This window comes from Camelus ferus, chromosome 22 (genome assembly GCF_009834535.1).
Source record: "Camelus ferus isolate YT-003-E chromosome 22, BCGSAC_Cfer_1.0, whole genome shotgun sequence".
NCBI lineage: Eukaryota > Metazoa > Chordata > Mammalia > Artiodactyla > Camelidae > Camelus > Camelus ferus.
This window is the reverse complement of record NC_045717.1, coordinates 3,578,710-3,602,691: the sequence shown is the minus strand read 5'-3', so window position 1 is coordinate 3,602,691 and position 23,982 is coordinate 3,578,710. Positions and strand designations below refer to the sequence as shown.

Sequence of the window (23,982 nt, the reverse complement as noted above, 5' to 3'; positions counted from 1 at the left end):
TTCCAAGTCAGACTAGCCCAGCTCTGGACTCAAAGCCACATTTGCTGAGTCCCTACTATGCACCAGGTCCTTTGCTGGGCCCTGGGTCCTCTGAGATGAATCCACCATAATCCCTGTCTCCAAGGAGGGTGGCAGATAGTCATCCAAGGGTGTCACTGGTGATGTACTGAAGGTAGCATAGGGATTATGGAGGCCCAGGGGAGGCACCAACCTGGCCTGTAGTCAGACAGACAAGGTGTAGAGGACATTCAGGGTGAGGCTCAGCATGTGCAAAGGCCAGGTGGCAGGGAAGAGCCTCTTGTACTGTCCTTGCTGGATCACCCCCAAGGCACACAGAGCATGTGTCCAGGAACACACACACACACACACACACTTACATTGGGTGAAGAATTTCAGCTATTTAAAAAATACAGCACTGAAGTAGTCATTTTGGGAAATTCAGAATTTTGTTGGACTTCACATTTATTCTTTTTAAATTTAATTTATTTTATTTTTTGTCTTTTTTTTTTTTTAATGGCGGTACTGGGGATTGAACCCAGGACATAGTGCATGCTGAGTATTTGCTCTACCACTGAGCTATTACCCTCCTTGCCCCCACACTTATTTTATATATATATATATATATATATATTTTTTTATTGAAGTGTTATTTATCTATTTTTTTGATGGAGGTACCGGGGATTGAACCCAGGACCTCGTGCATGCTAAGCACGTGCTCTACCACTGAGCTATACCCACCCCCTACACACACTTATTTTTATGTTTGTCTGTTTTAAATTTTGCCTGTCTATATTATACTGTCCCCACGCCCCGATCCCCAGTGGATTATCAGCTCCATGAGGGACTGTCTTTATCATGGCTCTATTTCCAGTACCCAGAACAGGGCCAGGCACATGGCAGGTACTTAGTAAACATTCATGGGATGAATCAATGACCTGAGTGCTTAAGACCACAGAAGCTCTTGCAAACTGTTGGTCTGGCCGTCTTAGATGGGAGACTGAGGCTGGGAGACCGGGCAGCATCCTGATGGCTTCAGGCCCCGTGACTGCCCTCGTGGGCCAGCGCTGGAAGGGGAGGCTAGACTGCAGGGGTGGGGCTGGGGGCTGGGAGCACCTGGTGGCTGACTTCTTGCCCCTGCTCACCTGCACAGGCTCACGATGACGACCAACCAGACACCAACAATAGCCTCCTGCACTTCAGCCTGCTGCCCAGCGCCTACAGCCACAACTTCTCAGTGGACCCCAACCAAGGCATTCTCAGGAACCTGGGGCCCTTGGACCGAGAGGCCATTGACCCCGCCCTGGGGGGCCGCATTGTGCTGACTGTGAATGTGTCTGACTGTGGTGAGCCCGCCCTCTGGACTGAGGTCAACGTCACCATCACTGTGGAGGTAAGGCCTGGCTCAGCTGGGGTTGGGGCCAGGGTGGGCCCTGTGTTGGGAGCAGATGGCCAGCTCCCCCTCCTCCCAACTTGAGTCACACTTCTGCCCTTTGCAGTCTGGGGGGTAAAAGAGTTACGGAGCCAGGCTGATAGGTTAGGATCCCGGCTCACTGGTTGCGTGGCCTTAGGTAATCGCTCAACCTCCCTGTGCTCTCCAGTTCCCCATCTGTAAAATGGGGATGAAAAGAACATAGAATGAGTTCACAAATGAAAAGTGCTTCGAAGAGTGCCTGGCACTCACCTTCCGACCTCCCACCACCATTCAGGGGCAAAGAGAAGGGCCGAGAATCGGCATTTATAGTGCCTCCTGCACACCGGGCCCTGGAGGTAGGGATAGTTAGGTCCATTTTATTGATCAAGAAACTGAGGCACGGGTCACAGAATGGGGTTTTGAATCCAGCCTGTCTGGTTCTAAGGCTGCCACCAGCCCACAGGCACCTTCCTCTACAATGTCCAAGATGTGGTTGGCACCCCCTAGGGTTGTGCTGTACACAGCCTGCACCACCCCACATAGCAGCCCTGTATCCTACTGGGTTGGGATGTGCTGTTTTCCCACAAGGATCCAAGTGAGACCTCAGGGAAAATGGAGAAAGAAGACGAATGAGGACTTGTCAGTTATACTTGGGGTGGAAAGTGGGCTGCGGAGAAGGGAGAAAGCAGAATTGCATTTCCTGAGTGAGCAGGGTCCTCTCACACCCGTGAGCTGGTCCTCACGAAGCCCTGCCAGTAGGGATGGCGACCCCATTTTGCAGATGAAGACACTGAGGCCCAGAGAGGTCAAAGTCGCATGTGAGGAAGAGGTGGGGTCAAACTGAACTCAGAGCTGTGCTCTTAGCCACGCCTGTGAGTTAGGATGACCTTGAGAAGGCAGCCGGCCATGTGCGTGGAGCCAGTGACACCATCCCTGGGAAATCGCCATCAGGAAACACATCTGTTAAAGGGGAGAGGGCTCTGTCTTTAAAGATGTCCGTTCTACCATTATTTAGAAAAAACTGAAGGCAAAAGCAGATGCCTGTGGGCCGCCCTGGGGAAGGCACCCAGTACACACCAGCGTCAGGGGAGGAAGAGGAGGCAGTCGGCCTGATGCTGTGACAGCAGGGACAGCGCTCTGTCCTGCACTCTGTCTGGGCGGGGTGGCCACAGCTGGAGAGGGGTGGCGAGAGCAGAACCCAGCAGGTGTCCAAGGGCAGGACCAAGCATAAGCCCTGGCAGGCGCCCCGAGCTCAGCCCCACGTGAGCACAGAGCGAGTGTCGTGGGGTCAACTGAGGGCAGGAGGGACAGGAGAAAGGAGGGGACTAGGGAAAGCTTGGGCCTTTGTGGGCTCGTAATGATGTTGGTGCCAGCGCCACAAATCTGAGAGATGGGGAGTCGAGCCAGGACGGACTGGGACCCAGGCTGGGATTCAGAACCATCCTTCTGGAAAGCAGCGTCTAAGCTCTGAGTGGGGGTCAGAGAGACAGAGGAAGTGGGGCTCTGGAAGTGTACACCTGACTTCAGAGGTCCCACCATGGGCCTCTGAGCCCCAGGGATGGGACCTGGGCTGGTCCCATCCTCTTGAAGACTGTTTCCTCACCTGTGAACGGGCAGTGCTGCTCTGAGGAAAGAGTCTGGGCCTTAGGGCCAGGGGAAATATGAACTTCTCAGGGGAGAAGTCTCTGGGGAGGCTGAACCCTGGGGTCTCATGAGTTCCCTGGGCTCAGAGCTGCCTCTGCCTGCAGGACATCAATGACAATCTGCCCGTCTTCAACCAGTCCAGCTACTCTTTCTCGGTGAGGGAGAGGGACGCAGGTAAGCCAGGGTCAGACTATCCGACCCCTTCCAGGGCAGACCGGAAGCCCCCGAGGAGGGTGAGGGCAGAGGATGGCGCCAGTGGCCGGGCCAGGGGTCCCTCCACACTCCGCCCCTCGCCTGCAGGAGTGCTGGTGGGCGTGGTGGAGGCCTGGGATGCAGACCAGACGGAAGCCAACAACCGCATCAGCTTCAGCCTGGCGGGGAGCGGCGCCAACAACTTCATGCTGCGAGGCTCGGTGCTGGGGTCTGGGCGGGCTGAGGGCCACCTCCAGTTGCCCGCGGACGTAAGCCTGGATTATGAGACACAGGCCTCCTTCAACCTGACCGTGAGTGCCGAGAACCCAGACCCCCAGGGGCGTGAAGCCACAGCAAAAGTCCTCGTGACTGTGGAGGACGTGAATGACATGCCGCCCACCCTGGACTCGGCCTCGCTCCGGGGCGTGCACGTGGCTGAGAACGGCTCCCAGCACGGCATAGTGGCTGAGGTGGTGGCCCGGGACGTGGACACCATGTCCCAGGTGGAAGTACAGCTCGTGAACGTCATTTGTACCAAGGCCGGGGTCGACGTGGGCAGCCTGTGCCACGGCTGGTTCTCTGTGCTGGCCAACGGCTCTGTGTTCACCAATCAGAGTGAGGCCATCGACTATGAGACCTGTGACCTGGTCACGCTGGTTGTGCGGGCCTATGACCTCACAACGGACCCCCGCTTCCAGGCCTACAGTGACAACGGTGAGGCGGCCTGGCCTGCAGGGCTCAGCAGGCTGCAACACAGGGGCTGTGGGAAAGAGCTGGAACCTGCAAGGTCTCGGTTCAAATCTTGGCTCCAATCCTTACCAGCTATGCCACTGGGAGAGTCATGACACGTCCCCAAGCTTTCGTTGCCCCATCTGTCAAGTGGAGTTGGCTAGTAGATTGGCAGTGGAGATTAAGTGAGAGTATGTTTGTAAAGCGCTCAGTGCAGTGGTTGGCACACAGTAAGCACTTAATTAATGCTGTTATGCTGTGAGGCAGTGTAAAGGAAAGAGCCAGATGTGCACGCACATCCCACTTCTGACATCAAATAGCAGTAATGATCATATTACCACTAGCATTTGTTGAATCCTTACTGCAGCCAAGAGCTATGCCAGGCACCTTGTAAGCCTTTCTTCATTTTACTCCCACACAACCCATGTGGTAGGTGATCCCCTATCCAATTTTAAAGATAAGGAAATTGAGGCACAGAGTCAGCAGTTCAATAATCTAGATTACACAACGAGCAAGTGTCAGAATAATGTTGTGGTCAGGTGGGACGTAACTGGGCTGGGCTCCATCATGGCTTGCTGCTCTTGCTGTGTGACTTTGGACAAGTTGCTCATCCTCTCTGAGGTCTGGCGAGGATACTTCCTCCCACAAAGGCCAGAGAAGACTGAGTTAGTATCCCAAGTCAGGAGCAGGGGAGGGGACTAAGCATGGGTGATGCATGGGAGGGAGGCTGCTGAGAGCAAGGCTGAGGACCAGGCTTTCTGGGTCAGGTGTTTGCTTAGAGACCAAGGCCAGCCAACCTTGTCCCCCTAGGAAGCCTCCCCATCACCATTGAGGATGTGAATGACAATGCACCCTACTTTCTGCCTGAGGATAAGACTTTTGGTAAGCAACCAGCCTCTCTCCCCCCATCCACACTGTACTCTGTCAGGACCACCTTTGGGCAACTCCCATAGGTGCTCCTCAGGCCCCAGGTGTGCCCTTAGAAAGGGAGGAAACCTCAGGATTTCAACAGGAGAGGATACCTGAGTCTTCATCCCAGCTCCGTCCCAACTCACATCTGACTCTGGGCCTCAGTTTCCCCATCTGCACAATGGGAGGTGGATGACCTGCTAACTAATGGCTCATGGATAGTTGTAATGGGGGGGGGGGGCTCTGTTGATAGAGAGGTCGGGGGCAGGTTTGGAGGGATAAGCCCTGCGCTGGGTTTGTGTTCAGCACTTGGCCAAGTGCGCCCTGGCCTTGACCCCACTGACCTCTTCCTATCCACACTTGCAGTGATCATCCCAGAACTTGTGATGCCCAACCAGCAGGTGGCTTCTGTCCGGGTAAGAACTTGGCTACAGCCTTTGTCAGTCACATTACCCCAGGAGACCCAGGGCCAAGGCCTTCAGGCCTTTCAGCCACCCCCGCAAATGCTTTAACACTAGAAAGGAAATTTATTGGCTCCAACATATGAAAAAAAAACCCAGAATGGAAACGAACACCTGCCTGATTGATGTGATTAAACTCCCTTAATTGTCAGATGTAGTGGTCATAAACATTTCATGACCATGAAAACCACTTGCAGTGGTGTCCTCACTACACCAGAATTCTGGAGTATTACAGAGAAATCAAAGTAACCGCAAATTAAACGAGTTCCTCATATTACAATTTCCAGAGCAAAACTATAAAAATATTTTAATTTCAATAACGTTGGAGGTGGGCATGTTTCTGAGAGGGTGGGGGCCATGCAGGGGGTTGGGGGGTGAGGCCTGGCTGGGTCTCTTACTGAGCTGGGGAGCCACACCTTTCTGGAACTCACTTTTCCTCCTGGACAGGAAGCTCAGTCACCTCTTAGGGTTAAGAGGGGAGTTATATGTGGGTGCCACTCGTGCCATGAAAAGGGCACCCGGGGAACAGGAGATGGATGGGCCTGGCCCTCCCCACTTAGAGCCAGAGTGTGCCCTTGGGCAGGACGGGGTCTCTCTCAGAGCCCCAGTTTCCTCCCATAAAAAGAGGTTAGTAATTCTTCCTCTCAAGTTTCTTTCAAGCCTTAAGCAGTCAGTTTTCCAACCTTCAGCCAACTGCATTCCAATGTCTCAGGTCTGGCCATGGCTTTGAACACTTGTCTTTAAATCGACTCCTTTTTGAAACGTAACCACCAGCTTTGGCCTCCTGAGCAGTGACGTCAGTGGACTCCCAGCTCTGTGTGCTGGCTACACTCTTCTCTAAAAGGCACTAGAATGAATGGAAATGCTTGCGCCCTCTGGCTCAGTCATTCCAGGATCCACTAGGGGAATTTGTACTCAGGTTAGCAAGTGCTGAAACAAGGGATCTAAGGGAAGGTGACTGTACACACTAGGTGCTCAGGAAACTTGAGTGTCCCTGTGCTTGTGTGTGTGTGTGTATGTGGCAGTGGGGTGGGGATGGATCAGGGCAGGATTTCCATGCAGGAGGGACTTTGGGCAGTGACTTGTGTTGGGGTGCCAGAGGCAGAGACTTATCCAAACCCTGTTTGTTTAAAGCATTTGGTCAGTGGCCTGGGGTAGGTTGATAGAGTTTATGGGGACCAGCTTCCCAGGCCATCCTAGCCTCAGTTTCCTGCTGGGGCTGGAGGGTTGCCTGGCCTGGCCCCCCAGATGTTGTCCACTCTTGCTCCCAGGCCAGAGACAGTGACTCAGGGAGCAATGCGGCCATCCTGTTTTCCATCCTCCAAGCGGATTTCATCGCTAATGATGGGGCTGTGATCCCTTTCCAAGGCTTCTTCCGGATCCTCACGTCCTCGGAGGCCAACGAGTTCATTGGCAACATTGAGTAACTGCGGGTAGCCCCTGGATGTGGGGGTGGGGAGCCAAGCGGGGCCTCAAGTCAGTGAGTTCCCCCATCCTGGGAGGTGTACAAGCGGGTTCCAAGAGGACTCCAGCTTGGGTTTCAAGACTGAGCTATGCCCTCCTACTTTCCATAGGTTGGTGACCAACCTTGATTCCACTCTCCAAGGCACTTATCAAGTGACAGTCAAGGCCCAGGACAGACCTTCCATGGGTCCTGCCAAGGAAGCCAAAATCACCCTGAATGTGAGTGTCCGGTTCTGTCTCTAGCTCCCAGTGCTCTCTTCAAGCCCCTGGGTCCCTTGTCCCTCACCTTTCCCCATGCCCTCCTCCCACAGCTCTTCACTGTGGACCAGAGTTACCGTGTGAGGTTGCAGTTCTCCATGAGCAGGGAGGAGGTGGGCGCCAACGTGGAGGAGATTAAAGCGTAGGTCTGGGGAGCCAGGGAGGGGCCTGAGAACATGGTCCCTGATAGAAACCTGGATGGAATGTCTCTCAACCCTGTCCCTGATCCACACTTGACCTGTCCCTTTAACCCTGTACCTTACATTTCCTTTCTGCATGTCCCCAGAAAGCTGATGGTTGGCTGGGCAGAGATAGGCCTAAATAGAGCTGCCATGTATCGTTGCAAAGGCTGTGCACTGCACAAGGGCACTCTGCTTGCTAAACTGTAAACCCAGTTCCAGAGGAAGGGGCTTCCTTGTCTAATTTGCACAGAGGTGCCACAGGCTTAGGCAGTGGGACTATCCAGAGGATGTGTGCCTCTCACGATTCCTAATTCCACTGGCAGAGCCCTGGCCACAGGCCTGGGCTAAGGCCCCTACCTCAGCCCTCCGTGACACCTGCCCCCTCTGCAGTGCTCTTGCTCAGGCAACCAGGACTACTGTCTACATTGTGAACATTCAGGACATAGACTCCGCAGCTCGGTGAGCACCCGCAGGATGGGTGGTTGGGGCGAGGGAAAGGGGATGCTGGGTGGTTCTGGGTGGCTGACTCCACCTCCGCCCCATTCCAGGGCCCGAAGTCGTTCCTACCTTGATGCCTACTTTGTCTTCTCAAACGGGTCGGCCTTGACTCTTGACCAGCTGAGTGTGTGAGTGGGGCTGCGCTTGGGGAGGGCAGGAGGGTGAGCAGCAGGAAACCTGGGGGATGCCAGTGTCCCTTGGGCCTGAGCGGGGCTCTGTGTTCAGGATGATCCGGAATGACCAGGACTCCCTGACGCAGCTGCTGCAGCTGGGGCTGGTGGTGCTGGTAAGTGTCAGCGGCGTGGAGGTAATGGGGGTGCGGTGAGGGGGATATTGACCCCACAGCCTCCCCTCATCACACTCCTTCTTCTCCAGGGCTCCCAGGAGAGCCAGGAGACAGAGCTGCCTGACGTGCTCCGTAATGTCGTCATAGGATTGGGAGTGGCTTTGCTGCTGGTCATCGTGATCATGACCACAGCCCTCATCTGTGCCCGGAAGAGGTACTGCTCCCTTCACCCACCATGTCTCCAACCTCACATCTCCCACTACCCAAGATATCTGGGGGGTAGAAAGAGCTGGGGTTAAGGTGTCAGGTTTATCTGTATTCAATCCCCAGTGACCAGTTGTGACAGCTGGGGCAGGTCACCTCCCCTCTCCAAGCCTCAGTTTCCTCATTTGCAGAATGGGCATGATGCTAGATTCCTCAAAGCACTCAAGGAAGCAATCTTGAGTGCATCTCATACCGAGCAGGGTGTCTGGTATATACTCTGCATTTAATAAATGCTGCATCTTTTCCCCTTTCCAATACATGTGGAGTCAGTAGCCACAACTGGGTTTGATTCTAGGTTTTGCCACTGGCCAGCTGTGTGGCCTTCAGCAAATCATTTCCCTTCTCTGGTTCCTCCTTGTACCTTCCATATGATGGAGCTAACAGTCTCATCTGCCAAGGTTGTTGGGAAGTCACACCCTTTGGGCCTGCACTGAGCACACAGTAGGTGTGCAGGGAAAGTAGTGCCTCCCCCCTCCGGATTCCCCACAGCTACCACCGGAAGCTTCGGGCTATGAAGGCTGCCAAGGAGGCCCGGAAGACAGCAGCAGGGGTGATGCCCGTAGCCTCCGCCATCCCTGGGACTAATGTGTACAACACTGAGCGGTAAGCAGGGCTCAAAGGGTGGGTAAGAGGCCCCATGGGGTGGCTGAGGCCCACGGACACTTGACAGGGCCATCTCTCCAGGGCCAATCCCATGCTGAACCTCTCCACCAAGGACCTGGGCTTTGAGTCTCAGTCTTCCTCCAGTGATTTGGACCACATCAGGTAAGCAGCGCCCCCTGCAGCCAGGCTGGTTGGTGGTTGGTAGTCATGGTGGTAGTAACGGTGATGGTGGCAGTGGAGGTAGTGATGGTGGTGGTGATGATGGCGGTGGTGGTAGAGGCAGTGGTGGTTGTTGGCCAGAGATGGGGAAGACTGGGCCCACCAACTGTCTGAGCTCCATTATCTCCCCTACAGCCTCAACTCTCTGGATAACAACTCTGTGGATCTGGAAAATAACAGTCAGGAAATCAAGGCAAGATGGGGGATGGATTGGTGCCTGGAGCTTCTGAGGGTCCTTCTCTGAAGGGGTGGGGCTCAGGAAAGAGCTCGGGGGACCTGCTGCTGACATGGGTGTGTCTCTGGGAAGCCCCATGGCTTTGGAAGGGGACCCGAACCTTGCTCCTCTACTCATTCACTAAGAGCCTGGTTGGGTGACTTCCTCCCTCTGGTTCTCAGTTCTCTCATTTGTAAATGGGGATCAGAACACCAGGCACACAGGGCTGTTGTGAGGATAAAATAAGAGCAGGTATAAAAACCATCTGGCACAAAGCAAGGGCTCGGGAATCTGGTTCCCTCCCTTTATAGCCTTTATATAAAAGCTGGGGGTGGGGGTGTGTGTGAGGAAGAGATCCGGAGGTGAACGGAATCTAGCCAAAGAGCGAAGTTAGGCTCAAATGAGCAGAAGGACCGTCATTTGTTCAATAGGTTGGTTGGTTCGATGAGATCAAGCGCTTGCATAGCCTGGGCTGCTGACTGGAATCACATGGAATCACATCCTCTTTAGACATGAGGATGCCAGGTCACAGCCCAGAGACTCTGATGAGACAGCCGGGGTGGGCTGGGGCATGAGTGTGTTGCTAAAGCTGCCAGGGTTCTAATGACAACCACCAACTCAGGAGAGTAGATTAGAGAGCCGGGTGCGGGGTGGGGCACCAGAACCAGAAGGAATTACCCTCTCCTTCCCAGTTTGAAAACCACCGTTGGATAGAAGCTCTAAGGCTCACTGAGCTTTAACAGTTCCACGTGTGTGTGTGTGTGTGTGTGTGTGTGTGTGTGTGTGTGTGTGTGTGTGTGTGTGTGTGTGTAGGGGTGGGTATCCCATCCCACTTTGGGTCCTGCCCTCTAGCCAGGCCCTGCCTCCGGGAGGTCCCCAGCCTTCCCTCATGCTTCAGGACTTCTTTTCCCTTGAGGACCCGTTACATGGAAATATTTGGCCCACAAAAGCCTCAAGTAAGTGTAAAAATATCAGAATGCTACCCAGGGACCTGGCTATAACATGGAGGCCTCCAAACGGGTCCCCAAGGATGGGGGTCATGGATGGTGAGCCAGGCTGCCAGGTGGTGCTGGAGCCCTCTGGGTGGACAGCTCATCTCTGGTTGAAGGTAGTTTGGGGCAAAAACTCCAATGAACATGTCTGGGGGAACTGAGGCAGAAGGGAACAGTCTTGTGGGCTGGAACTTGTAGCCAGGCAGGTGGCCCCTGGCAGAGGCCAAATCTGTCCCCCAGAGGGGACTGGAGTTGAGAACCTCAGTGGTAGGACTGGATCTGTGGGCGGGGGAGGGTCAGAGAGCTCCAGAGAAGAGTCTGGAGAGGGGGGTGGGTCAGGCTGCTGAGAGCCAGGAAAAGAGTCAAGACTGTCCTGCCACGGCAGGGGGTTGTAATGTCTCAGAGAAGCTGCCCGAGGCTCCTGCAGCAGCAGGTGGGCCTTAAGGAGTCGCTGGGTGGGGAACACAGGTGGGGCCTTTTTCCATCAATCCCTCGGTGCCCTGACTCACCTAACACGTCCGGAATGTTTGTGTGGAAGGTCTGAGAGAACAAAGAGCTGATCCAATCCAAACTTTTCAAGCAACCAGGGCCGGGGGAGGGGTGCTGAACTGCCCAAGGTCAGAAAGCTGGCAAGGCCGGGGCCGACCAGAACCCAGGTCTCCTCTCCCCCAGGCCAGGCTGAATTTCCTGGGTCTTACTGTGCTAACAGCTCCCACTGAGAGGGGCCTCTGGCGGCGGCTCTGGGGAGCACGGACAGAATGTTTGGGTCCTCCTGGGGCCCCTCAGATGTTCCACTGTTTACCAGGGACCGGAACAGCCCCAGTCCGGAAAAAGCCCCTGGAGTGCCCCAGGGAGGGTGGAGGGGACATGGGCTCTGCGTTCCTGGGTGACTCTGTGGTGGAGTGGCTGAGCCTGGGGGCCTGGCTGGTCCACAGGAGGGATTCTTGCAAGGAGGTGTGTGTGAGTGTGTGACACGTCACATGGGGAGGGGAAGAGGAAAGGCAGGTGACGAGTGAGTGGGCACCATGATGACCTGAAGGCGGGACCCTGGATGTCGCATGTCCCTCTGGGGTAGCAGGACACGCTAAATTCAACCAGGGGTAGCAGTGAGCCATGGACAGGATTTAGAGCCTTCAAGACCAATGGTCCGAACCCTGTTCTGCCCCTTCCTGGCCTCTGAACCTCAGTTCCCACATCTGTAAAGTGGGGACACGATCCCTCTCTTAGGGGGTCCTGTGGGTACTTCAGGGAACGGGTGGACGGTGTCCAGCATGGTGCTTGCCATGTGGCGCAGGTAGTAGGAACTGTCCTGGACTGGCTCCTTGGCACAGGACACAGGGCCTGGCATTATTCAGGACTGGGCAGAACACCAAAATGCCACCATGTGCGTGGGTGGGGCGAAGGCCAGGGTAGACCCCTCAGGCCCACCCCTTCTCCTGAGCCCATGTGCGCCACCAGCAGCCATGGCCACCCGTGGGACAGAGCCAGGAAACTGAGGTCCCAGCCAATGAGCCATCTGGTGGTGGGCTTGAAGGCGTAATCACTCTCCTCAGGACTGCGGAGGTCACCCCATCTTGGCCCGGGCCTCACACCTCCCCTCTCTCCCCACAGAAGGAGACCCCACACAGTCCAACATGGCCAGATCTAGAGCCCCTGAGCAGAGTGCTGTCAGGACGGGAAGCTGACACCCGTGGCCAGCAGGAGGAGCTGGGCTTCACCAACCCTGGCCTGAATACCACAGACCTGTGATGGGGCCCTGCCACAGGGCCCTGGCCAGAGAGCAGCCCCCCCCCCCCGACTCTTCTGGTCTACCTCGGAAGAGGCCTTGTCACCCCTCCCTTAATGTAGTAATATATCATGTTGCTCTACCTCTGTCTGCTTCTAGCCAATCACAGCTGACAAGAGTTGGGGGAGTATTTTATTACCAATGTATATTGTGACAGTTTGTAGCCAAAAATTGCGGCTGGAGGGGTGGGGACAGGGTTACTGAGTGGTCACAAGAGACTTGTGGGGCTCACAGCACTGGGGGATGAGGGGCTGGAGAGTGTGTCTTTTGGGGACATGAGCTCTCCGTCCTGCCCCCAGTACCCAAGACCAGCTGTCACCCAGGCTGTCTGTGAGCCTTTGACTGTGATGCCTAGACCCGTCTAAAGCCCTCTCACCTTTCTGTGACTCGCCTTTCAGCTGAGCCCCCAGGGCACTCCTGCAGCCACCTTTGGCCTGTCTGGGAATTGTGAACCAGTGTCCAGTGAGGGTGGAGATAGGGCTGGGGGTTGGGACAGGTGAGGGGGAGACAGGAACTGGGGACAACTACCAGCATGCAAGAGATGCCCAGGCCATGGGGCCAGCCCGCCGCGTGGACACACACTCGCACACACCCCGGGCCTTGCACACCGGGGGTCTCACGCTCCAATCCTCGCACACTTGGGGCTTTTGTACACGGTCTCTCCCGTTCTGGGGACCTGGCCGCCGCTGGAGACGCAGCGCACCAGTCTGAACATCTCAGGAGCCTGCCTCAGCTCTCTGGGCTGGTGGCGCTGGAGCTGAGCGGGTCCCGGAGGTTGCCCAGTGTGACCGGGAGGGGGTGGGGCTGACGGCTATGAAGGGACAGTGCGGTGTCAAGGCTGGGTTCGTGGGTTCATGACCACGAGGGAGCTAGGTAGAGGGGGTTCATTTGCGTGTTTAGGAGGGGAGCGGGGCTGGAAAGGGGATGAGAAGACCCTAGAGGCTGCCCGCCCCTCGGAGGCCTGTCGTGCGTCGAGGGGATCCCTTCCAGGGGCCTGGGGTCAAGAAGGGAGCCTGAGAAGGTTGGAAACCCGGGCGTACAAAAGGGGGGCAGATCACTCGGCCGTGGGTCCGGCCCGCGAGCAGCACCGCGGCCGGCGCACACTCTGCAGCAGCGCGCGGAAGAGGCCCGGCGGGCGCTTGGCGCCGCCCTCGGGGGGCGCGGCGCGCACGGAGCCCGCTCGGCCCGGGCCCGAGCCCGGGCGGGCGGCAGGCGGTGGTGCTGGCGCCCCTTGGCGGCCGTGCTCCTCGATCTGTCGTTCCAGATGCTTCTGGATGGCCATGCCCAGCACCTCCACCTCCATGGAGGCGCCGTACACCTCCCACGTCATGCCCTTTTCGTCCCAGCTCACGTCGCGCACGGGCTCGGACGCTTCCGGGGGCGCCACGGCGGCCGCCAGCGCGGAGCCGGGCCGAACCCGCACTTCGGGGAAAGCGGGCGGCGCGGCGGCTTGCGGCGTCATGGGCCCGGTGGCCACGGAGCGCGTCTCGGCGGCGCCCAGCGACACCTGCAGGCCGGCGTCCCGGCGCGAGGGCGGCACGGGCGCGGGGCTGGGCGCGCGCGGCGCCCCCTGGAAGCTGAAGGCCGGGCCGCCCGCGCCGTCCTGCGGAGACATGGGGCTCACGGCCACCGAGACGCAGGCCTGCGCGCCCGCCTGCGTGCCCGCGTCCTCGCGCGGCGGCGGCGGCGGCGGCGGCGGCGGGGCGCTCGCCTCCCACGACGGCGCCTTAGTGAAGTTGTCGCGAGTTCGCGGTCCCGGCGGGGGCGCTGCAGCCTCCAGACCCGGGCTTCTCTCGGGCTTAACCACCGTCGGGTCCTTCTGGCCGAGACTGGAGGCCTCGGAGCTGGGCAGTGGCGCTGGCTCCACGTGGCCCCCGCCACCCGCGGGAGATGGAACTGAGCCGCAGAGTTTGCCATCTGCCTGCCTGGAGGAGGAGGCCTCCGCTTTCCCCAGAGTGAGGTGGGTCCCTTTCCCCGAGGATGGGGGCTCTGCTTTAATCGGAGGTGCAGAGTCGGTCTTCCCTAGGGCTACAGGCTCCACCTTCTCAGAGGCAGTAGGGCTTGCTTTTCCTGACGATACGGGACCCCCCTTCTCCAAGGTCAGTGGCTTCTCGTTCTGCAAAGATTTAGCCTCTGCTTTTCCTGGGGACGTGGACACAGTACCCTCCTGCGCAGGGGGCTTTGTTTCTGCTTTGCCCTCAGACTTCAGTTCTGCTTTCCCCAAGGCCCTGGGATCCACCTTCGTAGAGTTCACAGGATTGCCTTTCTCCGGAGGCAGGGGATCCACCTTTCCCTCTGGGACAGCTTCTGCTTCTCCCATGGATGCTGGGACTGCTTTTCCTAGGGCCGCGGGGGCCACCTTTCCTGCAGATGTGGAGTCCATGTCTCCAGCGGAAACAATTTCTGCCTTTTCCTTGCTCACAGGGTCCACTTTGCCCAAGGCTGGGGTATCAGCCTTCTCTGAGGCTGTGGAGCCCACCTTTACTGAGACCACAGGATCTGACTTTTCCAAAGATAGTGGATCTGCTTTTTCCCCAGTCACTGCCTCGGCTTTCACAGAGGATGGAGGACCCACTGGACCTGAGGACACAGGGGCTGTCTTTCCTGAAGATTCAGGGTTCACTTTTCCAGATGATGTTTTTGTATCTCCCACGGAAATGGGATCCACCTTCCTGGAGGACACTGGGTTCTCCTTTCCCGAGGATGCGGTTTCTGTTTTTCCCACCAACATCAGTTCTGTCTTCCCAGGAGACAAGGGGTCTGGCTTTCCTGAGGACACAGGATCCACCTTTCCCAAAGAAACTGGACCCACCTTGCCTGAAGACATAGTATCCATATTTTCCAAAGATGTGGGATCCATCTTTCCCGAAAACACGGGATCCACCTGTCCAGCAGACATAGTTTTTGTCATTTTCATAGACACTAGATCTTGCTTTCCTGAGGCGGCAGGATCCACCTTTCCCAGGAACTGAGGGTCCTCTTTTGCCGAGGACACAATTTCTGCATTTCCTGTGAATGCAGGATCTGTTGCCTCAAAGCAAGTAGGATCTGCTCTTCCTGACGACCCCAGAGCCACCGTTCCAGGGGATACAGTCTTAATTTTGCCTGATGACCCTGGAGTCAGCATTCCCAGGGACCCGAGATCTGTTTTTCCTACAGATGCAGAATCCATGTTTTCCAAGGACACGGGATCCACCTTTCCCGAGAGCTCAGGATCTCTCTTTCCCAAGGATACAAGATCTGTCTTTCCCACAGATGGAGGACCCACCACCTCTTCTGAGGATACTGTAAGCTCTTTCTCCAAATGCCTGGCCTCCTCCTTTCCTGGGAATGCAGGATCCACTTTGCCCGAGGATACAGGATCCTCCTTCCATGGGGACATTGTCTCCATCTTGCTAGAGCTCTCAGGATCTGACTTTTCCAAGGATCCAGGATCTTCCTTTCTTGGGGTCAAAGGATCCATCCTTCCAGAAGCCACAGGATCCCCTTTCCCCAAGATTGGAGGCTCTGTCTTTCCTGTAAACATAGGATCTGCCTTCCTCAAGGACCCAACATCTTCCTTTCCTGTGGAAATGGAATCTGCCTGCTTTGAAGACTTGCTGTCCATCTTCTCTAAGAACATAGGATTTCTGTTCTCCAAGGATGAAGGGTCAGTTTTCACTGAGGACACAGGCTCTGGCTTCCCAGAGAAGGTGGTTTCTGGTGTCCCTGAGATCAAGGCTCCACGTGTCCCTAATGTCTCCTTGGTGGCTGCCTCCTGGGGAGGGATGCAGGTCAGGGAGGGGTAGGCCACGCTCCCGCCAGGGCCCTCAGAGCAGGAGGCCACTTCCCCAGCCCCACTGGAGTTGCTGTGTCTGGAGTCCATGCCTGGGCTTTGGGCAGGGGTGTGCCTGGGGGTTGCAGGGCTGGCCTTTTGCTGGGAGGGGCAGCAGTCCCTCATGGCTGGGCTCGCAGCCCCCAGGCTCCCATCTTGTGGGCAGCAGAGGGTTGTGGGCTGGGATTCTGGGGGTCTGGAGTCCTTTTGAAGCAGCTGGAGCCAGGCTGGGTCTTCAGCACTGCCCAATTGCCTTCATGCTTGGGCCCCAGGCTGCTGTCTGGTTCTGAAACACAGAGAGAGCAAACTCAGACTCAGAGGACGCCTAGTGGGGAGGAACCTTTCTCTGGGCCTCTTCCCTCTCCCCCTGTTCCCAGCAGCCTTCTCACCAGTTTCTCTGCCCTGCCTGATCCCCTCCTGTCCAGAGTTTGAGCTAAAAACATGAACCCAACCACATGACTCCCCTGCTTCACTCCTCCCAGTGGCCCTCTGGATAGAGGTCAGTCTTCCTAAAATGGCACTCAAGGCCTTTCACAACTTGACCACAGTCTAATTTTTCAACTTCATCTATCATCACCCCTCCCTTGTCAGCCCACCCCATGCAACATGCTACCTAGGAGTTATGCTTTTGTCCTCTAGGCTGTGGGTTACGAATTCTGATGTCATAGGGGCTGGGTAGGTAATTTAATTGAGGGAAGCAGGTAGGGTACAGGACATTAGGGAGTGGTGGGAACCACAGCAAACTGGAGAGTACTGCCCTTTCTAAAGGGGGAGCCCCACCCCACCAGCTGAGTACTTCTCTAGAGAAATGCATCCTGGTAGTACCAGTGAGAAGTGGGAAATCCAGAAGTTTAGTGTAAAATACCCCCAACTAATTCAAGATTAAAAAAAAAAAAGTAAGCCAAACAAAATATGTCTGGAGGCCACCAGTTTACATCTGTGTAGGCCCTGGGGAGATGGGGATGGTTTACAGTTGAGGGAAGGACATGATCTGAAATGTGTGTTTTCAAAGATCGCTCAGGGATGGTGTGGAGGAGAGGGGCTAGCTAAGGCCTGTGAGGAGGCTGGCCAATCATTCATTCAATCTCTCCTTCATCCAGTTCTTCATTCATTCACCCAGCCCCTTTTCTGCAATAGTCAGGATGAGAGCTTGTACAGCGAAGGTTCTGGGATGAAGGGTTGGCAGGACTGAGAGGGCCGAGGGAAACTGATAGGAACCAGCTGGCTGTACGGGGTGATGGTGGGGTCGGCCTGCAGGATTCTCGCTAGGGTTGGGAGTTGCTGGGCAGGAGATCTGGGGAAAGGGGGAGCTGTATTTTGGACAAGCTGAGTGCATGGTGCCTGGGGGCCATCCGAGGAGAAGGTCTGGCAGGCCGCTGGATCTGTAGGCAACTCTGTTCTATTATATATATACACTCAGCAGCCACAGCCAGCAGAGCTCCCAGTTCCCCCTAGACCTCCCCCTCCATCTTCCCCAAAGCCATAGCGCTGGTGCTCCAGCCAGCACCCCCTTTTTTTCTCACACCCTGAATCCCACCTCCCCCATCAGCAGAACATAATGGATCAACCTTCAAAATACATCCAGAATTTGGCCACTACCCTGAGCCACTAACCTGCACCATCTCCTGCCTGGATTATCCCTGCTTTTTCCTTCACCACATATAGTTTATTCTCAACACAGCAGCCAGAGGGATCTTAGTAAATCCCAAGGCAGATCATGTCCCTCCCTTGCTCAGAACCGGGCAGTGTCTCCCTACCTCACGCAGTGTAAGAGGAAGCTCCTTATCATGGCCCACACGTTCCTGCATTTTTCTGGCCCCATCAGAGCTCTGGGCCTTGCCTCCTACCACTCTCCCACGATTATGCTGCTTCAGCCACCCAGGCTGCCTTGCCGATCTCGGAGCCTGCTGCCTTGGGGCCTTTGCACTGGCTGTTTCCTCTGCCTGATATGCCTTTCTTCCTAATATCCACATGGTCTGCTCCTGGAAGCTTTCCCTGACCCATCCTGTATAAAACAGCCTCCTTCCCAGCACTGGCTGGTGCTCTCCATCCCCCTTGCCCTGCTCAGTTTTTCTTCATTGTACCTGTTCCCATCCACCGAATTACATGTTTGTTTATTGCTCATGACTTGTCTCTCCCATTAGAATACCAGCTCCAGGAGGGTGGGGACTTTGCTGTGTTTACTTGATGTTTTCTCAGGGTCCAGAACAATGACTGGCACGTAGTAAGCAAGTGTCTCCCAATAAATATTTGTTTATTATATTTTTTAATGGAGGGACTGGGGATTGAACCTAGGACCTCATGCATGCTAAGCACGCACTCTACCACTGAGCTATACCCTCCTATTTGTTAAATGAATGACTGAATGACCTTTCTACGATGTCAGTCCAACCATGCCACTCCTTGACTCAAAACCCTCCTTGCTCTTGTCGGGGGAGTAAATTGGTTGTAGCCCTTTTGGGAGGACATTTATCAATTCCTATCAAAGTTTACAATGCATACAGCACTTGGGTCAGCGAGCCCACCTCCAAGGGATGGTCTTGAAGACAGACTGAGGGTGCGTGAGAATGCGGCTGGTGATGAGAAGAAAAACCAGGAAGTGGGTTCATGAAATGTGGAACAAACACATGGGACCCCTCCTCCCCCTGCCGCAGCTGTTAGAACGTGCAGAGTGATGAGGAAAGATGCCCAAGATAAATTAAGTGAAAAAAGCCAGGGGACAGCATGGCTAGTGGGATCCCATGCGTGTAGGCAAGGAAAAGGACAGACAGACATCTGTGGGTTTATTTCTAAAGAGAAAATTTCTGGAAGGAAACCCATGAAACTTTCAGCAGTGACTGCCTCTGGGAAGCGAGACCATGGGATCTGGAGGTGGAGGAGATTTTGTTGAACGCCGCTTCGCGATGCTTGAATTTTGGTTCTATGTACATATATTACTTGTTTAAAAACTGGGGCAAAAAGCAATCTGTAATGACTCCGTTACCTTTAGGGTCAAGTCCAACTCTACAATGTGCTTTTAAGCCCTGTATTTACTTACCTGCTGGGCTTTATCGTTCATCATGCACTCCATCCCTCGAAGCAGGTACACACACACGCACACACACAAAACCTCTTTGGGTTCAACCATGAGTTCACATTCGCTCCCATCTTAGCCTCCACACACCTTCCTGCTTGGCTCTTATTAAACTTTCAGTTCTCAATTGAAATGCCTCCTCCTTCAGGAAGCCTTCTTTGCCCATCAGCTTCCTTGGGATTCCCATGGCCTCCTGTTCTACCCCTAACCAGACTCCTGCCATTCTAAATGTAGCCCATTATACCTCTGGGTCCCCATCTATCCCTTGGGTCCCTGGAAGGGGACTCAATTGATATTGCTCACCAATGGGTCCCCTGAGCTGTGGGTTTGTGGGACTTGTGGGGGATGACTGTTATCACCACAATGGGGACACGGCGGGGAGGGGAAGTTCTGCAGAAGATGGTGGGGCACTGGGTTTTGGGAAGCTGAACTGGGGGGGCCTGTGGGACTTATCAGGGGGTGTCCAGGAGGCAGCTGGGAGACAGGCTTGAAACACAGGAGAGGTCTGCTGGAATTCTTTGGGTCTGGTTTTCCTCAGTATAATAATGATAGGAGTACAGGGAGCTCGGGCTGGAGCTGGAAAGAGTCAGCAAGGGCTGGAGGAGGGGTGCTCTGAGTCCTCACCAGCCTTCCTTTCCCCTTAGGTAGCCCAGCAGGGGGTCCTCTCACACTAGGCCCTCCAACAGGCTCCCTTCCCCCAGGTGAAGCGTGGACAGGAAGTCAGGACAACACCCTCTGACCAGCTGTGACCTCAGGCAAGTCCCTTCTCCTCACTGGGGACCCTGACAGACCCACCCTCTGCTCCTTCTGGGCTAAAGTGAGAATTAAAGAAGATAAGGGGTGTGCGCGGCTCTGCTACTTTAGGGCTGGGCTGTGTGCATGGAAGGCCTGTTTTTATCTACTCAGCCTGTCAGAGCCCAGCTGTGCTCCCAGGAGGGGGCTGGGGAGGGAGGGCCAGCAGCACAGGCACAAACTGGCGAAACCTCGCCCATGGACGCGCTCGATTAACTCAGAGTGCTTAGAAAAAAATTTTTAAAGGAATTAAGTAATCAACATTTTAAAAAGTAGAAGATTTCATGTGAAAATCAGATTTCTAGCTTCTCTTGGAAAACTAAAATTTAGCAATCTGAGTGTGCTTTCTGCATGGCAGCGGTCAGCTGGAGCCAAGCAGTGGCTGCCTCCGTAGATGGGGGTATACCCTCCAGTTAGCCACCATCTCCACCCCTCCCTGTGGTGTCGGGACGCTGAGGTTGACTGCCCACTGCCACTGGTCACTGATTTGCACCATTGTTTTTCTTACAGCCAGCCCCTCATGCACCGTATCTACCTGGCCTGTAGCCACCTGAGTTTTGACCCTTGACCTAGATACCAAGGACGGTGACCTCGCACCCATCAAGGCCTTACTATACTTCTTATGTGCCGATCCCGTACGCTTTCCAGGCAGGTGTTGTGTTCTTATTTTCCAGAGGAAGAAATTGGGGTTCCGAGAAGCAGGCATGGCCCAGCTGGCCACATGCTCCTTCTGAAAGCCCCCCGGAAGAGGCTGGCTTCTGAGTTTTCAGCTCACAATTCTCTGATGTGGGATCAGGTCCAGGGTAAGGACAGAGAGCCTGGCCAGAGGGTTAGAAAGATTTGGGGTCAAGCTCTAGCTTCGTCATTGACACATGACTTTGGGTGAGTTTTCCCACACTCTGGGCCTCAGTTTCCTAACCCGTGAAATGGGGGAGAGGATGTAGTTATATCTAGAAGAGGTGGCTGAGCCCTGGGTTTAAGATCTGCTGAGATCCCATTTCCAGAGGCTCTGCTGCTCATAGTTCTGCTAGGCTTTTCTTGGCTCTCCAGGAAGCCTCGGTATCCTCCAGCCACTTCTCCAAAAGGCAGCCCAGGACTGGGGCCCCACTTCCTTGCCTCCCATCTCCCACTGGAACCCAGCTCCATCACTCTTCCGCTGTGTGCTCAGCCCTGGACCCAGCAGTCTCAGGCTCATTTTAGCATCTAGACTCCATAACAATCTCATGAGGGAGGGCATTATCATCCCATTTCACAGATGAGGACCCGGAAGTCAGAGGGAGAAAAGACTTGACCAAGGGCACACAGCTGGGACGGAGGTTGTGGTTAAAAGCCTGTTGAGTCTGAATCCAAAACCTGGGTTCTTCCCACTCATATCAGCTGAGATCTTGGACACTGATGCTTGGCTCTCAAAACCCCTTTCTGCTCTTCAGGGTCATGCCAAGAGTCCTCCCAATCCCCTGGACCTAACCGGCAACAGTGCGATGGAGCATCTGGGAGAGGAAGCAAGAGTGTAACCCACCTGCGGGAACACCCTATGAGCAGATGAGCCAGCATACGTGTGACGCCTGATTGAGGGAAAAGAGTAAAATGATCCCAGATATGTCAGCTGGCTCACCCGGCAGGCAGAGGAGCACGTAGACTGCTTGTGGACGCCTGTGCCAGCTTAGGTCAGCCTGGGGAGCCAGGACCTGGCTCCTGCCTTCTGTTCAAGAACTTGGTGTGCACATGTTCAACTTGTGTGTGCAGAATGGCATGTGTGATTTTGTCTCATGGGGCCACTTGGACCCTGTGTGTGCACATATGTGGCCACATGGCCTCAGAGCCTCACTCATGGGAGAGCTGGCTTGGGTATGTGCTTGCAGCTCACTCAGGTCCAGAGACCTGGCCAGCTCGTTCCTTTTCCTCTAGGATTCCTTCCCTAATTGGAGCCAGGGCTGCCAGGCACCTGCAAACACCTCCTCCCATGGTGACAAGATCGACAAAGGCTTGTGGGGCTTCGGCAGGTGCGACAGTGTGTGTGTGTGTGTGTGTGACAGTCTTGCTATGCTGCCCCTCACCCTCTCATCCCCTTGTCTCCTAGAATCCTCAGAGCAGCAAAGCTTCCTACTGGGCCTGGAGGGGAGATGGAGTCTAGCAAAGGGTGATAGCCAGGCCTCCTTCCAGAAACGGCCCCGAGACCATCCATCCATCCATGGAGGGCAAGAGTGGACATGCAGGATTGAGGGGCGGAGAGCAAGCTAAAAGCCAGAGAGTGTGTGACAGGGAGTATGTGACACGCGACTGCAGGGTCTGGGGGTACATGAGAGACACTCTGATGTGCAGGTGCGAACAGGCACATGCAGGCCAGAGCAGGGTGCCTGCCGGCGTGTTGTGTTCGAGTATTGCTGAGTTGAGTGTGCTGTGATAGGCGATGGCTGGTGTGAGTGCGTGGCTATGCCTGGGTGTGTACACAAGGTGTACTGGGTGGGTGCCCAGGTGGCCATGTGTATGAGTCTGATGGAATGTTAAGGGCCACAGTGTTTGTGTGGACCCGTGCGTGGCCTCGAGCAGTGAGTGTGTGACTGTGTATGACGGAGCCCCAGAGTGTGTGCCACACTGAGCGTGCGACAGCGAGTGTGCTCAGTGGTGCCAGTAGAGCCACTCGAGCGCCGAGCTCGCTCCAGGGGGAAAATGAATCAACGCGGGCGGACCCCCTCCCCGCGATGGCGGGAAGCGCCCTCTCCCGCACCGCAGTGCCAAACAAAGGCTCGGGGCCGGGGTCCTACATACAGGGCGGGCTGGCCCGCAGGGCCCCTCGGGGGCTCAGCCGGGATTGCGGACCCGCCCCCGCCCCGCCCCGCCCCGGAGGAGCCTGGAAATGGACACCCGCCGCTCCGGCCGCTCGCGTACCTTCACCCGGGCGCACGGCGGACTCACGCCGCGCACTGTGCCGGAGCCCCGCTACCCAGGCGGTTCGAGGACCCTGGACAGCGGCTCCGGGGAGGCCGCGAGCGGTAAAAGGGGGTAGACACTGCCCGCCCGGTGGGGGCTGCAGGTGCGGGCGCGGCTCTTACCCAGCGGTGCCGTCGCTTCGTCTCCTCGGTGAGCTGCGCTCCGGCTCCCGCCACCGCCGCCCGAGCGGCCTCGGCTGCCTCGGGCCGGGCTGGCGGGCGGACCCGCGGACTCCGAGCCGCCGTCCCCAGCGCCGGCTCCGCGCTCCCGCCCGGCGCCCCGCCCCGGGCATGCGCACTGGCTAACTAGCGGCCCCGGCACCCGGGAGGGGGCGGTGCCGGCTGGGAAGCAGGGGCCCGAAGGAGGGAGGGGTGCCCCTCGCCCGCCGCCCCTCACCGCGGTCCCTGGGCTGCTGGGTTCCCCACCATCCTCGACTCAGTTCCCATTTCACAGACAAGGAGACTGAGGGGCGGAGGGGCTCCCCATTTGCTGCGCGCCTATCGAGGGCGGGGCGCGCTGTCTCTCAGATTTCACTCAATCCAGCCCCGCGAACGCATTCTGCTTGTATCACCTCGGAGGAGACCGGGGCCCAGAGAGGAACCCACTTGTTCGAAAATACTAGGGGCTTGGATAGGGACCCAGGTCGGCGCGATCTCCGAGCTCTCCCTGCGCGGAATTTCCCGCCTCCGCCTTGGCCGCACTTCCGGCCTCCTTCCCCCGCACCTCTGCCCCGCCCCCGCCCCCTTTGTCTCGCCGCCGCCCACGCTCCTGCGAGTGGAGGGGACAGGAGTGGTTGGGGGAGGAGGTGGGAGCTCCTTCGATTTCCCCGCTACTGGTCTCCCTAGCCCGGGTGCCCGCCCACCTTCTAGTCTGTGTAAGCCGGGTTCTCCTCCTGGGTACCCTCGAGCAAATTATTTCACCTCTCCGAGTCTCAATTTCCCGATCTATAAAATGGGACTAACATTAATCAGTCTTGGAAGGACGAAGGTCCTTGAAGTAGGTGTTCAGGGGCTTCCAGTTGAAACTAAATTGCCAAGGACAAGAGGACTTGCTGCCCACCCCTCCTGGACGTTTCAGAACAGAGAAATAGTCCCCTCCCCTTTGACTTCCCAGAGGAGAAAAAATAATTCCGTAATTGCCAAGAGCTGATAAAACTCTCTCGCCTGTACTGTGAAACCACCTACTAAAAATGGTAACAACTAACGTTAATACAACGCTTATTTAGGGGCACTGTGCTAAGTTAAAAAAATGTTTACAGGT

At 56.1% G+C, this 23,982-nt stretch overlaps 2 protein-coding genes across 3 annotated transcripts in view; one reads left to right on the top strand and one right to left on the bottom strand.

Annotated features, from left to right (window-relative positions):
* Positions 1-12,205, top strand: part of CDHR2 (cadherin related family member 2) — a 29,508-nt gene extending 17,303 nt beyond the window's left edge. For both annotated transcript variants that reach the window (XM_032465028.1, XM_032465029.1), the window contains exons 17-32: positions 1,151-1,390; positions 3,160-3,229; positions 3,356-3,961; positions 4,787-4,858; positions 5,252-5,301; positions 6,618-6,769; positions 6,921-7,029; positions 7,122-7,210; positions 7,641-7,709; positions 7,799-7,876; positions 7,974-8,034; positions 8,124-8,248; positions 8,788-8,901; positions 8,983-9,063; positions 9,256-9,313; positions 11,938-12,205. In XM_032465028.1, the coding sequence (XP_032320919.1) occupies positions 1,151-1,390; positions 3,160-3,229; positions 3,356-3,961; positions 4,787-4,858; positions 5,252-5,301; positions 6,618-6,769; positions 6,921-7,029; positions 7,122-7,210; positions 7,641-7,709; positions 7,799-7,876; positions 7,974-8,034; positions 8,124-8,248; positions 8,788-8,901; positions 8,983-9,063; positions 9,256-9,313; positions 11,938-12,075 (2,112 nt within the window). In that variant the 3' untranslated portion in view covers positions 12,076-12,205. The remainder of the gene's footprint in view (positions 1-1,150; positions 1,391-3,159; positions 3,230-3,355; positions 3,962-4,786; positions 4,859-5,251; positions 5,302-6,617; positions 6,770-6,920; positions 7,030-7,121; positions 7,211-7,640; positions 7,710-7,798; positions 7,877-7,973; positions 8,035-8,123; positions 8,249-8,787; positions 8,902-8,982; positions 9,064-9,255; positions 9,314-11,937) is intronic.
* On the bottom strand, positions 11,965-23,397 carry GPRIN1 (G protein regulated inducer of neurite outgrowth 1). The gene is made up of 2 exons (XM_032465030.1): positions 22,845-23,397; positions 11,965-16,212 (listed from the first exon to the last, which is right to left on the bottom strand). The coding sequence occupies exon 2, from the start codon at positions 16,050-16,052 to the stop codon at positions 13,167-13,169; it is 2,886 nt and encodes a 961-aa protein (XP_032320921.1). The 5' UTR covers positions 16,053-16,212; positions 22,845-23,397; the 3' UTR covers positions 11,965-13,166.
* Between the last annotated feature and the right edge of the window lie 585 nt (positions 23,398-23,982).